At 39.8% G+C, this 16,296-nt stretch overlaps 2 protein-coding genes across 2 annotated transcripts; both read right to left on the reverse strand.

Annotated features, from left to right (window-relative positions):
• Positions 1-3,012: 3,012 nt before the first annotated feature.
• Positions 3,013-3,954, reverse strand: LOC123952527 (olfactory receptor 1G1-like). The gene has a single exon (XM_046021806.1). It carries the CDS (start codon positions 3,952-3,954, stop codon positions 3,013-3,015), a length of 942 nt encoding a protein of 313 aa, XP_045877762.1.
• A 7,208-nt stretch (positions 3,955-11,162) lies between these two features.
• LOC123953317 (olfactory receptor 1L6-like) lies at positions 11,163-12,092 on the reverse strand. Its single transcript, XM_046023459.1, has one exon. It carries the CDS (start codon positions 12,090-12,092, stop codon positions 11,163-11,165), a length of 930 nt encoding a protein of 309 aa, XP_045879415.1.
• Positions 12,093-16,296: the final 4,204 nt, after the last annotated feature.

Raw genomic sequence — 16,296 nt, forward strand, 5'->3', positions numbered from 1 at the left:
AAGTTTTCTTTCATCCCCGCTTTGCCAAGAGGACCTTTCAGTGAGTGGATGTTGGAGTTTATGACATGTTTTTTCTTTCATCTGTTGAGATGTTCTTCTTGCATCAGATAATTTTTGGCCTTTGCTGTATAAATATGGCGACTTACTTTGGTTGAGTTTTGAATGTAAAATCCACCTTTCCTTCCTGGGAAAACTCAGCTTGGTAATGATACATTTTATTTTCTTCTGAATTGTTGTGATTGTATTGCTAATATTTTACTTTGGATGGTGCATTTATTTTATAAATTTCTTTGATGCATTTATCTTCATGGAGATCAACTTGTTATGGTAATTGTTTGCAATGTTCTTGTCAGCTTTTGGTGTGAAGTTCGTGTTAATCTCATAAAGAGAATTGGATGAGTGTTCCTGCATTTTCTATTTTTTAAAAGGATTTATGTTTTCCTTCTTGAATTGTGTATAGAAAATTACCCTTGCAGCCATGTGGCCCTAATGTTTCGTTAAGGTAGGGCTACTAATGAAACTTTCTCAATGATAATAGGTTTATTTAGGTTTTGTTTTTTTTACTATATTAGTTTTGATGTGATATATTTTTCTAGAAATCTATTTAAAGATTTTTATTTTTATTTATTTGACAGACAGAGATCACAAGTAGGTAGAGAAGAAGAGAGAGAGAGAGAGAGGGAGAGAGGAAGGGAAGCAGGCTCCCCGCTGAGCAGAGAGCCCGATGTGGAGCTTGATCCCAGGATGCTGGGATCATGACCTGAGCCGAAGGCAGAGGCCTCAACCCACTGAGCCACCCAGTCGCCCCTAGAAATCTATTTAAATTTTGAAGTTTATATAACATTGTTTGTAATATCTTCTTTATCTTAATATCAGAGATAATGTCACTCTTTTCTTCTTACTGATAATTAGTATTTTACCCTATAACCATTTTGATCAGAGGAATATAAATTTTCTTTTCAAAAAATCTTTTAGCTTTGTACATTTATTCTATTTTATCATATTTTGCTCTCAGCTGTTTTCTTGCTTGGATTGATATTTGTTGTTTTTTTCAGATGGATTCTAGACTTAGTGTTTTGTAACCTTTTCTTTGGTTTTCTCACATTTGCACATAACTAATTTTCTTGTGAAAAATTTCTTGTAAATAATGTTTTATAATTGGTTTTCATTCAGATAACAATATTTTCTGAAAGCCATTTTGATTTCTTTTACTCCTAAGATTACTTCTAGCTGAATTTCCCAACCCCCAAATATAAATTTATTGTGGGGAACATTTTGTAATGTATACGGTTGTCAAATTACTATGTCATACATCTGAAGCTAATAGTATTATGCTGCAGACTATTTGTCAACTACACTTCAGTTTAAAAAATGATAGAACACTGTAGGTTAATTACACTGGAATTATAATAACAAAAAAATAAAAAAATTAAAAAAGAATGAAATGGAAAAAAAAAATGGTTAACAGACTCAGGAAAACAGTTCCTTCACTAAAAATCAAAGAAATTTGTGTAAAACACCTTGCTCCTTGCAATACATGCAATAATACTCATCACCAGGCTAACAATAAATCATGGAACACTACCTCAAAAACTAATGATGAACTGTCTGGTGACTAATGTAACATAAAAAAATAAAAAAAAATCAAAGAAGTTAAAACTAAGTCAAAGAGATACATTTTGTCTATCATATCAGTTTTAATTAAGGGGGAAATGTGAACATCAAAATACAGAGAAGATGGAGACAATTGGGCACTATCATTTGGGCATCTTGACAGAATGGATAAAGGACCCCAAAAAAGTACTACTTAGGTATTCTAGTTTTGAAAATATTAAATGTAACAGAATAGGAATATATGAAAATCATTTCTTTTCAGAGACTGTTTGCATCATTGTTTATAATACTGAAAGCTTAGAAACCCCTTAATCATCCAACCATAGTGAAAAAGCAAATATATCATGGATGTTTTTGTGATGTAACCTCAGAGAGCCAAACATTCAGGAAGAGATAATCATAGGGAGACAACTCAAGTTTTAAGACTAAGCAAGAAAGTACATATAATTGTACCAGCAGTATTTTCTCAACATAGTAAAGACCAAAAGTCATTAGAAAAAGATAGGTGGGAAATACTGTAAAATATTATCAATGTTTTTCTTTACAAGGAGGGGTTGTGTTTCCATTTTTCTTATTTGTTTATGTTTGACAAATTTACTCTAATGAGCACGTATTATTCTGCAGTTGAGACACATGAAACAACCCAGAGTTTAAAAGCCAAAAAATCAAGGACTTGTCTATAACTAGTAACCTCTTTGTCACAATCTTAGATCTGATTCCTGTTGTGTGTTGGGGCCAATCCTCTGATCTCTCTGTGCCTCATTTTCCCCCTAGAATTATTATTGTTTTCTCAGTCCCAGCAAATTGTGTGTCTTTTCGATTCAGCCTTCTCTATATGTAGGTCTGGCCCTCTCAGTGAGTTGCTTCAAAAGCTGGGCTTGGAAATGGTCCCTGAAACTGAGAGCACTTGACCCTTCCAACTCTTGTGAGCATTGCTTGTTGGTGAGTGGGACCTGTTAGTCATAGATTGGGCTGGTACTTGGTTTCATCCCAGAACCCAAGTTCTGTCTGATATTTTTCTTTTGGCGATTCCCACTGTGTGGTTTGAATCTTCTTGGACACCTGTATTACCCACTAATCAAGTCACCTTGTAGGAATGGCTGGGCACTCCTTCTTCCTGGTTGTAGCTGTGTCCTTGGCAAGTTGATCTTATTCTCCTTCTGCCCAGTCAGGCATTCTCTGTTTGTTGAACCTGCTCATGATGGCGACCATCCATCTTGCCTTGAACTTGAGTTTTCAAAATTACAGTGGAGAAGTGCAGAGAGAAGGCATTTCAGAGAGGAGTCTACCTGGGAGTCTCTCACTCTCTCTCCCTCTGCCCCCACCAACATCTAAAACACATAGATAAATCTCTCTTTTTTTTTTTTTAAAGTGGACTTACTACAACCTCAGGACCCATTATGGAGTAGAGTATCTTCTCCAGCCTGAGAGCCTCCACAGAGCCCCCTTCATGTCTCTGTTTCTCAGGCTGTAGATGAAAGGATTCAGCATGGGGGTGACCATTGTATATATCACAGATACAACCATTCCAGTATCTGCTGAATAGGAGGATGAGGGCCGGAAATACACCAGAAAAAGTGTCCCATAGTAGAGAGTGACCACTGACAGGTGAGAGCCACATGTTGAGAAGACTTTGGGCTTCCTTCCAGATGAGGGAATCCTGAGGATGGTGTGCATGATGTGGGCATAAGAGACCAGGACACAGGTGAGAGGAATCATGCCTGTGAAAACTGCTTCAGTTAACATTCTGTCCTGATAGATCCTAGTGTCTGAGCAGGCAAGTTTGAGGAGTGGGGGTACATCACAGAAAAAGTGTGGGATGGAATGGGAGGCACAGAAGGAGAACTGAGCCATGAGGAGGGTGAGTGAGAAAGCCAGGAGGTGGGCGCAGAGCCAGGATGTGGCAACTAGCAGCAGGCAGCGTTGGGGACACATGATGGTGGCGTAATGGAGAGGAAGGCAGATGGCCACATAACGGTCATATGCCATCACGGCCAGCAGGAAATCATCCAGCAGGGTCAATGCCATGAAGAAATACATCTGCATGAGGCACCCAGTATGGGAGATGGCGTGGTGTTGTGTCTTAATGCTCACCAACACCTTGGGGACAATGGTGCAGGAAAAGCAGGTATCAATGAAGGAAAGATTAGCCAGGAAGAAGTACATGGGGGTGTGGAGGTGCTGGTCAGAAACAATGGCCAGGATGATGAGCAGGTTCCCCAACATGGTGACCAGGTACATGGCCAGGAAAAGCCCGAACAGGAGAGGCTGCTGGTCTGGGTGGTCAGAGAAGCCCAGTAGCAGAAAGTCGGAGATGCTAGTTTGATTTCTAATTGCCATTTATAGTAGAAGAATTGCAGGGAATTCTTGCTTAAATGTACATAGACTCCAACAATTTATATCATTCAAAGCCTTTCATCAGTTTTCTCTGTTCTTTTCAGATGCCACTAAAATGCACTCCTGTCTCTCACTGGTGGGCATGTAAGCATGTATAGATCTGAGAACTATGGACAGTAGCAACAGGAGATCTTTTGAGGGGTCAACTTCATATTTTAGGTGTCTCGTAATTTGTCCTGTAGGTTTCCTGGATGAGGCTGAACTGGAGCTTAGCTAGAAAGAATCTTCCCAGGTCTTAGTCCACTCTCCACTTTATTAAAAACTAAAATCTTAAGCTCATAGCTTAGAGGTCTGAAAAAAGATATCTTGGGGATGGGAATTTGCTGGACAGTTACTAAGGAGTGTCCTCTCTGTCTAAATCCTCATTACCTTTTTTTTAAAGTTTATTTATTTATTTATAATTTATTCATTTTATTTATATTTCATTTATATATTTATTTTAATTTATTGATTATTAATTATTACATTAATTATATATTGATAATTATTTTAAAATTTACTTATTTATTTAATCTTTAATACGCAAGGTGGGGCTTGAACTTATGACCCTGAGATCAAGAGTTGCACGGTCTTCTGTCTAAGCGAGCCAGGTGCCCTTCAGCAAGATTTCTAAACAAACTCTTTAATTTTAAACATGTCAAACAGAATTGTTATAAATTTAACTAGGTTTTCACTTTAATCAGGTTGTGACAAAATTTGCACATGCAAAACTTCACACATGTATAAATCCTCATTACTTTTTATATTTTAGGTAAATTACTTACATCCTTTGAACCTCATTTTCTTTACCTGTAAGATATAGAGACATAAACCTAACATATAGGACTGTTGAATGCATCAAAATACCAGAGTCAATTAAACATTTTTTCAGGACCTGTGTTGTAAAATCCAAATTGAGAGATTTTATCTCATGTATTTGGATGGTATAGAAGGATGAACCCACAAACAGGCAATGTCAGCCTGTGCTCATGTCATGAGCATGCTTTTTGAAGTGGCAATAAGATATATTCCCTTTGGGTCTGAGGAGCCTTCATTGGGCCCAGCCTCCTTGTGGGCTGTGATGTTGAACAAGTCTGCTCAGTGTTTCTGGCTTCAGTTTCTGCATCTGCTTAAAGAGAATAATGATGCCAAAATCAGAAGGTTGTTGAGGATTAAATTATATAGGATTGTACAGAACTAGAAGAGTGACTGTCTTATATCAAATGCTCATCAAATAGTAGCTTTCCCTGATACTACTGTTTTCTTTTGACAGAGGTAACGAAAGGAAGGTGGCTTCTGGAGTGACCATCTAGTCCTCCATGTTTGCCCTGGACTTTTCTACCCCCTTTCAAAACTGAACATTTCACTTCCAGGAGACACCCTTACTCCTGAGAAAATTGGACTTTTTCTTGGTCCCGGTCTGTGGGAAGCTGAGTTTTCAAAACTGTTAAGTTTCATATATAGAGTTTTAAGTGCTGTTGTCACCAATTTAGTCATCATGCCCTTGGGTGGCAATAGCTCTGACCTAGTAGTACCATGACAAAGCTTCCACTCAGACATGTGACATGTGCAGGCCCAAGTTTGAGTCCCATGTCTACCATCTTGGCCAAATCATTTACCTCCTCAGAACCTCAGTTGGAAAATGAGCCTAAATAAATCTATTGCAAATACTTCTGATACTTAAAAAAATTAGCTAAGGTGTGCTGGCTTATTAATTATTGTGGATATTGTTTCATTTGGTGGTGATATAGACTGATTCTGGAAGCCACTCATAATCCCATGGACTGAGAGGGAGTTGTCCATGAAAGTCAAGGGGTCCTGAGCACTATTATTGCACAGATACAAATGTCTTGGTCACTGCCAGGGGCTTGGGGGCCCCTGATTTGCACTGACTTCAGGCTAGACTCTCAGGGGATTCATGGATATCAAGTAGAGGCTCTCCTTGTGGTGGTTAAGTGAGCCTGGTTGTATTTGACTGAGAGCAAGGAAGGGACAGGAAAGGAGGAAGGAACAGAGGAGGAGGAGGAGGAGGAAGTGTGTGTGTGTGTGTGTGTGTGTGTGTGTGTGTGTGTGTGTGATCAGTACCTCCCATCTCTACCCCCTCAGGTCTTACCTGGAAATTCTGACCATCCTCAGGTTTTGTGTCCATCACTAGGTGTTGGGTCTGTCTTGCCTATTTGGTTTGCTTCCCCTTCTTTTCCTCAAGAGGACTTGCTATGGGGCACCTGGGTGATGCAGTTGGTTAAGTATCTGACTCTTGATTTTGGCTCAGGTTAGGATCTCAGGGTCATGGGATTGAGCCCCATGTTGGGCTCTGTGCTCGAGGTGGCGTCTACTTGGGAGTCTCTCACTCTCTCTCCCTCTGCCCCCCGCAACATCTAAAACACATAGATAAATCTTATTTTTTTTTTTTTTAAAAACAAGACTTGCTACAACCTCAGTGTTCTTCCTCCTCTGTAACAGCAGCATGGACTAAAGAGTTGGGGCTGGAGCAACCCGTCATCAGGAACAGGAGCCAGGGAGAGCTGTGGGCTTTTCATGTGTAGTATCTCCTGGGACCTAATCCCCAATCTCCTAGTTAGAGACAAGATGGGGCAAACGTCCAACCTCCCAGCTGGCCCTTCTGGGCCCTGGATTTGTGAGTCCCAGCAGTGTCAGGAGCACCTTTGTCTCAGAGTGACCGCGTCTGTCTGTGACTCCTGAGAATCCCGCATCTGCTACCCTTGCCCTGGGCACAGGCAGGGGAGAGCTCTATCTCCTCCTTCTCCAACCTGCCATGGAGTTTACACACTCTAATCAGATTCCAATCCTCTTAAAGAAAACCTATACTTTCTCAGAAAATCATAATAATAAATGAATTGGACAGGTTTGGAGTAGGATGCGCTGCACAATCATTGCCTTCAAATTCCTACTGTTCTGTACATAGAAAAAGTGAACAGACTTGTTTCCTATAACTCCAGAGGTGAGAGAGATGGCTCATCTATAAATACCTGCTGAAATAGTAGAGACTTCTGCATGCAAGGTTACTTTAAATTTCTTAAATTGTGAAATACATCATATATAAAACACAGCATACAGAACACGTATGACCATTTTTTTATGGTTTTACCAGCTATGTGTATATGTGTGAATCATGTATTGTTTTTATTTGCCTATTTTTGTCTTTTACATGAATGGAACATTTACCTTCTTTCACTCAATTTTATGTTTTGTTTTAAAAAAAGATTTTACTTATTTATTTGAGAAAGAGAGAGAGAGTGAGAGAGAGCATGAGAGGGGAGAAGGTCAGAGGGAGAAGCAGACTCCCTGCAGAGCCAGGAGCCCGATGCAGGACTCTATCCTGGGACTCCAGGACCATGACCCAAGCCAAAGGCAATTGCCCAACCAACTGAGCCACCCAGGCACCCCTCAATTTTATGTTTTTTTTAAAAATTGTTTTCTATGGTCAAATAATCTTCAACAAAGCAGGAAAGAATATCCAGTGGAAAAAGGACAGCATCTTCAGCAAATGGTGTTGGGAAAACTGGACAGCCATGTGCAGAAGAATGAAACTGGACCCATACACACAAATAAACTCAAAATGGATGAAAATCCTAAATTTGAGACAGGAATCCATCAAAATCCTAGAGGAGAACATAGACAGAAACCTCTTTGAGCTCAGCCACAACAACTTATTTGCCAGACACATCTCCAAAGGCAACGGAAACAAAAGCCAAAATGAACTGTTGGAACTTCATCAAGATAAAAATCTTTTGCACAGCAAAAGAAACAGGGCAGCATATGGAGTGGGAGAAGATATTTGCAAATGTCTTATCAATAAAGAGCTATTATCTAAAATCTATAAAGAACTTATCAACTCAACACCCAAAAAACAAAAAAAAATCCAGTCAAGAAGTGGAGAGAAGACATGAACAGACATTTCTCCAAAGAAGACCTATAAATGGCCAATAGACACATGAAAAAAGGCTCAAAAGCACTCGGCATCAGGGATATACAAAACCACTGGGTGTTATATGCAACTAATGAATTGTTGAACACTACATCTGAAACTAATGAGGTATTGTGTATCAGCTAATCGAATTTAAGTGAAGAAAAAAGAAAGATACCATGAAAAGAACCACAGTGAGACACTATCTCACACCAGTCAGAATGGCTAAAATTAACAACTCAGTAAACAACAGATGTTGGCAAGGATGCAGAGAAAGGGGAACCCTCTTACACTCCTGGTGGGAATACAAACTGGTGCAGTCACTCTGGAAAACGGTATGGAGTTTCCTCAAAAAGTTAAAAATAGAGCTACCCTATGACCCAGGAATTGCACTAGTAGGTATTTATCGAAAGGATACAGTGATTCATAGCAGCAATGTTCACAATAGCCAAACTGTGGAAAGAACCAAGATGTCCATCAGCTGATGAATGGATAAAGAAGAGGTGGTATATTTACACAATGGAAGATTACTCAGCCATCAAAAGGGATGGATTCTTGCCATTTGTAATGGTGTGGATGGAGTAGAGGGTATTATGCTAAATGAAATAAGTCAGTCAAGGAAAGACAAATATCAGATGATTTCACTCGTGTGGAATTTAAGAAACAAAACAGATGAGTGTAGGGGAAGGGAAGAAAAACAAAATAAGATAACATCAGAGAGGGAGACAAACCATAAGACTCAACTCTTGGAAACAAATGGAAGGTTGCTGGAGGGGAGCTGGCTGGGAATATGGGGTCACTGGGTGATGGGCATGAAGGAGGGCACTCGATGTAGTGAGCACTGGGTGTCATACACAACTCATGAATCACTAAATTCTACCTATGAAACTAATAATACACCATGTGTAAATGAAGTTGAATTTAAATTAAAAGTTAAAAAATTATTTGCATGTAGCTGACACATAATGTTACATTAGTTTCAGGTGTACAACAGTGATTCAACTGCTCTTTATGTCATGCTGGGCTCACCACCAGTGCAGCTACTGTCTGTCAGCATACGACACTATTAAAATACCACTGACTACATTCCCTATGCTGTGCCTTCTATTCCTGTGGATTTTTCATTTCATAACTGGAAGCCTGTACCTCCCACTCCCCTTCACCCATTTTGCCCGCTTCCTGCCTCCCTTGCGTCTGGCAACCATCAGTTTGTTCTGTATTTATAGTCTGATTCTGCTTTTTGTTTGTTTATTCATTTGTTTTGTGTTTTAGATTCCACATGTAAGTGAAGTCATATGGTATTTGTCTTTCTCTGTCTGGCTTATTTCACTTAGTATAATACCCTGTGGGTCCATCCATGTTCAATTTTATGTTTTTGACATTCATTCATGTTGATACTTGTAGCTACAGGTTATTCTTTTTTACTGATGCATAAGAAAGGGTCACACTGTCTTACCTAATATCTTTAGGGCTTTTCATTTTGGAATTCAGAACCTTTCTCATTTTAAATATGTAAGATTGTACATATTTATGATGATTTGATATGCATATACTTTGTAGAATGATGACCCCAATAAACACATCCATCACCTCGCAGAATTACCATTTTTGTTTTGTGGTGAGAATGCTCAAGATTATTTAATCTCCCAGCAAATTGCAAGTATGTAATACAGTATTGTTAACCATCATCACCATGCTGTACACTAGATCCCAGAATTTACTCATCTTATAGCTGAGAGCTTGTACTCTTTGAAGGTCCACTTAATCATTAGTTAATTAATTAATCATTAATCATTCTTTTCGTCTCCAGGAAGGTGGCTACATTCCCCCTCCTCCCTCTTTTATATCCAGTTCTCTTAGTTCCTCCTGGATAAAGTTATATTTTTTCCCCAGCTTTTCCTCACTTGTCTCCTATACACCCCACCGCTTTAGATTTCAGAAGTTGGAAGTGCTGAATAGCATTCCTCATGAAGATTCTCTTTGATAGTGAAAATCTGGGATGGAGGGAAGAGGGATAGAGAAATGAGGCTGGGGGACTTTTTGTTATTGTGGATATTGGGGAGGCCTTTTCTGTACCCACTGGAATTCCTAAAAAAGTTGACAACATAGTGGTAAGGACCTAAAGACAGAATAATTTATAGTGAAACAGTTGGAAACACTGAAATAATTTCAGGAGACACTTAGACTGAACTCACTTTGAGGATGTGTGATAATTCCCACCTCATTACAAATCTTCAGATGTTATCTGGGAAGGGTCCATGGACACACTTTCATATAGTTTTGATGTAGTGTCTGAAATTTATCTGAGGCTTCTATATGCAAGACACTGTCTCAGAGACTTAAAACAGAAATAATATATATTTTAGGACACTTATTACATCATTTAATCCCCACAGCAGTCTACTTTTCATATGAAAACTGAGGTACAGAGGGGTTAATGTACTTGCTCAAGATCATGGGGTTGGTAATGGTGGATTTGGGCTTCTAGGCCAAGTAGTATAATCTCAGAACTAGGGAGCAGAAGCTCAGAAGGGTTAGGTAAATGATTCAAAGTGACCAAATTTAGAATTTTTCCTTTGATACCCACAACCATGTAGTGAGATTATTTATTGAATCCATTACGTAGATGAGGAAAATGAGAGTTCAAGACATTTCATGGCTTGATTATGGTGACACAATTTGTGAGATCAAGCTGTAACTTAAGTTTTCACTCTGAATCTTAGGAGCTTATTACTATGCTGGTGAAGCTGCCTTCTCTGACAACTATGTGAACAGCTTTGGAGAGGTTATGAGCTGTTCTAAAGGTAACAGGAAAATCCATTAGCCAGACCCAAGGAGTTTGTGCACGAGATGAATAACTCATATGATGACAATATTGGCTTACTGAGGCTTCATATGAGATTAAAAAAATCACAACAGAAGTTTTTCCAGCTTTTCTTCAGGATACATTTTTACACAATACTGGTTATGTCTGTGACACATATGAGCCCGAAACTACAAAAGAAAAAAAAGGAAACTGTGTGTCTGATACAGTAAGACATCAGTATCTGTGTCTCATTTTATTTTTACCAAAAGGTATAATAACCTTCTATTGCAATTGTCTCATCTCCACTTATTGAACTGTGGCTAATTTTGACACAGAGCTATGGTTGATATATCTTTGCAATATGTTCATAATTCAGTACAGTTCCTGGTACACAACAGGTGTTTCATGGGTTCTTGTTGAATGAATGAATGGGTTTTGCTACTCTGCCCTTCTGATCAGCTTTTTCAAGGCCTGCTTCATGTCCTTGTTCCTAAGACTATAGATAAAAGGGTTCAGCATGGGAGTAACTACTGTATAGATGACAGTGACCACACGGTCCTTTGTCACTGAGTAGGTGGATGAGGGGCGAATGTACACAAATATTATGGTTCCATAGAATAGTGCCACAACCGTGAGGTGGGATCCACAGGTGGAGAAGACCTTGTACCTGCCTCCCCCAGAAGGGACCCTCAGAACGGCATGGGTGATGAAAACATAAGAGACAATGATCAAGATGAAGGGACTCATGATCACAAAGGAGCCCTCTGTGAAGGCCAGAAGCTCATTGATGGAAGTGTCAGAGCAGGAGAGTGTCAGCAATGGCTGGACGTCACAGAAGAAGTGGTGGATGACGTTGGGCCCACAGAAGGAGAGGCGGGCCATGAGAATCGTGTGGGTGAGTGAGTGGAGGTGGGACAGCACCCAGGATGCCATCACCAGCAGGAGACAGCGCCGGGGGCTCATGGTTTTGGTGTAATGCAGCGGGTGACAGATGGCCATGTAGCGGTCAAGAGCCATGGCAGCAAGGAGGAAGCTGTCAGTGATCCCAAAGGCCACAAAGAAATACATCTGTGTGAGGCACTGGGCAAAGGGGACCTTCTTGTTCTTGCTCAGCATGTTTGCCAGCATCCTTGGCACAATGACACTTGTAAAGCAGATGTCCACCAGGGAGAGGTTGGAAAGGAAGAAGTACATGGGGGTATGGAGGCGGGCATCCCCCCGGATGGCTGCAATGATGACTGAGTTGCCAGCCACGTTGACCAGATACATGGTGAGGAAGCTGGCAAAGAGCCACCCCTGCTCTTTGGGGTCACTGGTCAGTCCTAGGAGGAAGAATTCAGTCATATGGCTCTGGTTTCCCCTCAGCATTGCTTTCCTGTAAGTAAAAAGTATGGAGGAATGTTTGGTGTATGTCCTGGCTTGGGGTCTTCAGTCTGGTAGAGGAGATATCTTATAACTTGTTCTAGCTTGTGCCCTGCAGAAGGGGAGTTCTTGTAGCCCACCATATATTTTATGATATGACTTCACAGAATTGGTTTTGGCCCCCTTGATTTCAATTCCAACTTTGCATCTGACTAATTTTGTGGACTTGAACACAGTACTTCATCTTTTGTTTTTTATTCAAGAGACAAAATGTATACTACCCATGTTCTTAGGCTATTCTGACAATATGTGGTAAGGATTTTTGGAAAAATGTTCAGAAATCAATCATTTCACTTCATTTCCCAAGTCGTATCTAAGACATATATGTTGCTTTGTTTGGCGTCAAGTGTTTTTTTGGTTTTGTTTTGTTTTGTTTTGTTTTTGAGAAGGAAAGAAAGAAGGTGGGAGGGGGCAGTGGGAGAGGGAGAGAGGGAGAATCTTAAGCAAGCTCCAAGCCCAGCATGGAGCCCAACATGGGGCTCCATTTCATAGCCCTGAGAGCATCACCTGAGGCATAATCAAGAGTCAGGCGCTTAATTAACTGATCCACCCAGGCGTCCCTGGCCTCAGTTTCTGATCAGCCTACTAACCTCTAGTTCCGTCTACTTGGTGCTTCTGGCCAGGATTTCTACCTTCTGCTTCCCCGGTGTAAGGAAGGTAGGGTATCCTAAGTTCTCCCTGTACCAATCACATAACTACTATAGAGATTATATTCTTGGATCCAACCTTTCTTGGGAAAAAAAAGTGGTTTTGGAATGCATTTGAGAATTTAATTATGGGCGAGAAGGTCAGACTAGGAGTCCTTGGGATCTGGAAATTTGACATGTCCATCAGGGTGTGGAACTGTCAAAGGTGAGTGAGAAGTTGGAGAACTGTCTCTTGTTGGAGGAGCATAGTTACCTAACATTGAACTTGGTGGTTTAGGGAGGTGGGTGGCATCAACAAGGCACAGAGGAACTGAATCATGAGTGCTCTTACAGGCAAGAAGAGTCTAAGGGGTGGTAATGTGGGCAATGGAAATGTTGGAAGATGCAATATTCTGGCAAAAACACACTGAGAAGTATGCACAGAAAGGTGCTGAGGTTCAGGAATGGGTCCTCCCAAAAGGCAAGAGCCAAGGCTCCAGCCTGGCAGGAACTGAGGCACTAGTCATCTATCTGCCAAGGTAGAGAGTCAGTTGAAGTGGGGCAAGACAAGGAACCATTGGGACATAGAATTAGAACCAGCCAGCAGCCACCTGGATTGATAGCGAGATGCTGAGTCACAGAATATATACTCAATATGTCCACCCTGCCTAAGGATAGGATTGGCTTCGGAGAAAACAGCGGAAAAGAGAGACTAGAAGTAGTGGTAGTAATCCTAGGTAAGGGAGGGTAGAATTAGGGATGCAGTTTGGTTTGGAGAAGTCCATATCCTATACTCCTTTGTGTTCTCACCATCTTTCTGGTACTTTTGACAATGAGTCAGAAACTAAGTACTAATGATATGTATGTATGTATGTATTTATTTATTTATTTAAAGTGGATGTGGCAGGGGAAGACTTTTTTTTTTTAATTTATTTATTTGACAGAGATGACGAGCAGGCAAAGAGGCAGGCAGAGAGAGAGGGGGAAGCAGGCTCCCTGCCGAGCATGGAGCCTGATGTGGGGCTCGATCCAAGGACCCTGGGATCATGACCTGAGCTGAAGGCAGAGGCTTTAACCCACTGAGCCACCCAGGTGCCCCTAATGATATGTTTTTAATGCTTAGATATCTTGAATGAAATTGGTGGCCCTGCTTAGGAGAACTCAGGCTTTTTTGGTTTCCCTTTTAGCATCTTAACAGGCGCATGCATACAGCAGCATTGTTTTCTGAAGTGTTTCCTTCCTCTCTGAGATACTTGGTGCTCAGAAAGTCTGAATTGGATCCTTCTACTAGGCAAGGGCCCACCAAGGCCATCCATACAGCATCTGGATAGGTCCTTGGTGAAAGCGCTACCAAGGCAGGGTTCAAGTCTATTTTTGCTTCCCACTGTTTTCCACCTGGCTCATGTAGTTGTGTAATAAATATTGGCCAATAGATTGAACCAGAAATGTCATCCCTGACCACTCTTTGTAAGACTGTGGGTTTTATATTAGTAACTGGAAGACTAGACTCCTAGAATCAGGAGAGGTGATGGAAAAAAACTCATGATTTGGAAATTAGTTCTGGTTCAGATATTGGAACCAGAGTGGTTCAGATAATAACCCTTAGAAATGGGGAAAATAAAATGTCATGTCTTGAAGTTTACTGTTAAGTTCAAATAAGACAACATATCTGAAAAAGTGTTTGAGATCTACAATATTCTATGTATATGTTGCTTATACTATGAATGATACTTCTTGTTAGTATTCTGTACCTAATTGTATACAGCTGAAAAATAATAGATGTAATCTAGAGGAAACCAGGCAAAGGGTAAGGGGTGGGTAAGTCAGGGTAGTGTGTTTTGGAGGGGGAACTGGTCACTGGGAGGAGAGTAAGTGCTAAGCTGGAGGGGATGACAGAGTGACAGGGTGCAGACTCAGGACAAATTGACCTTTCCTCGGAAGAGAGGGAAAAGGAACAAAGTCCTTAAGGATTTTCTGTTTAGGATAATTCTTATTGGAGTGTGTAGTTTTCTATGGCTGTTGTAACAAATTACCATTAACTTAGTAGCTTAAAACAACACAAAATTTTATTTCACAATTCTGTAGGTCAGAAAGCTGAAAAAAATAAAGATGTTGACAAGGCTACATTCCATTCTGGAGACTCCACAGAAGAATCCAGTTCCTTGCCTTTTCCAGCTTCTAGAAATTGCACATTCCTTGGTGAGTGTTTCCCTCCCTCTGTCTTCAATGCCAGCAAGGATGGGTGAGTCCTTCTTATGTTGCCATCTCTCTGGTTCTCTTTTGCCACATCCGTCCACATTTAAGGACCCTGTGATTACACTGGGCTCATTTGGGTAATTGAGGATAATTCCTTTATTTTAAGGTTTTGGACTTCTGGCTTCCAGAACTGTGAAAGAATAAATTTCTGTTGTTTTAAGCCATCAAGCTTGTGGTAATTTGTTGTAGGAGCCCTGGGAAACTATATAGAAGTCCTACGAAATATCAATGAAATAGACCCCTTGGCAAGAAAAATCACATAAAAAAAGAATGCATGAAAAAAATCATCAAGATAGGAGAAATTATTTTAGGCATTAGAGATAATAAGTCTTATACAATAGAAAATTTTATGAAAAATTTAAATGAAATGGGTACATTTTTCTAGAAATATATAAATTGTACAAGAATTATTTGAATAGACTAATCAATTATTGAGAAAGTATAAATGGTAGTCAAAAAACCTTCCCTTTCAAAAAATATCTGGCCCAAATGACTTTAAGTTCCTACAAACTTTCAAAATAGCTAATTCTCTTTTATGCAAATTGTTTCAGAAACTAGTAAAGAGAAGGAAGAGGGTGACCTTCTGGCCCATTTTATAATATTAGTGTAATACTGAGTCCAAAACCAGAATAAAAATAAGAGAAGAAAACTCTTAAGTCCATTTTGTTTATGAACATAATCTTAAATATGTAAAATCTTAAATAAAGCAATTGTTAAATGAATCCAAGATAGTACTAAAAATATTAGATCATGAACAAGTGGGATTTGTCCCAGTAATGGAGATTTCATAAAACTCCATCAAATACTTCTTCATGTTAATAAGAGAAAGGGGGATAATATTGCATGATGATTTTTATCAAAACAGAACAAGAATTTTGCAAAGTTCAACATCTGTTTACACTGACCTCTGTTAGAAGACTAGGAACAGGGAATATTCTTAATTTGGTAAGAGCTACCTACACCCAAACCCTACACTAAATGGATAAACCTTAAATGTATTCCTTTAAAGTTGAGAAGCAAGCCTACGATATCCATTATCACCACAAATGTTAAATATAGTATTGGAAATTCTGTCTAACACTATAAGAAAAGAAAAAGATGGTAAAGGGATGGAAGGAAAAAATAAAATACTTTCATTATCTAAAGAAGATGGGATCATCTTGGAAGAAAGAATAGAATCAATTGACAAACTATTAGAACCAATAGGTGAGTTCGGCAGAGTGGCTGGATACATGATCAACTTAAAAAATCCATAGCATCTCTCCAGA

Source organism: Meles meles, chromosome 11 (assembly GCF_922984935.1).
Source record: "Meles meles chromosome 11, mMelMel3.1 paternal haplotype, whole genome shotgun sequence".
Taxonomy (NCBI): domain Eukaryota; kingdom Metazoa; phylum Chordata; class Mammalia; order Carnivora; family Mustelidae; genus Meles; species Meles meles.

Coding starts and splice junctions, on each gene's coding strand:
- LOC123952527 (XM_046021806.1), bottom strand. CDS start 3,954: ATGGCAATTAGAAATCAAACTAGCATCTCCGACTTTCTGCTACTGGGC.
- LOC123953317 (XM_046023459.1), bottom strand. CDS start 12,092: ATGCTGAGGGGAAACCAGAGCCATATGACTGAATTCTTCCTCCTAGGA.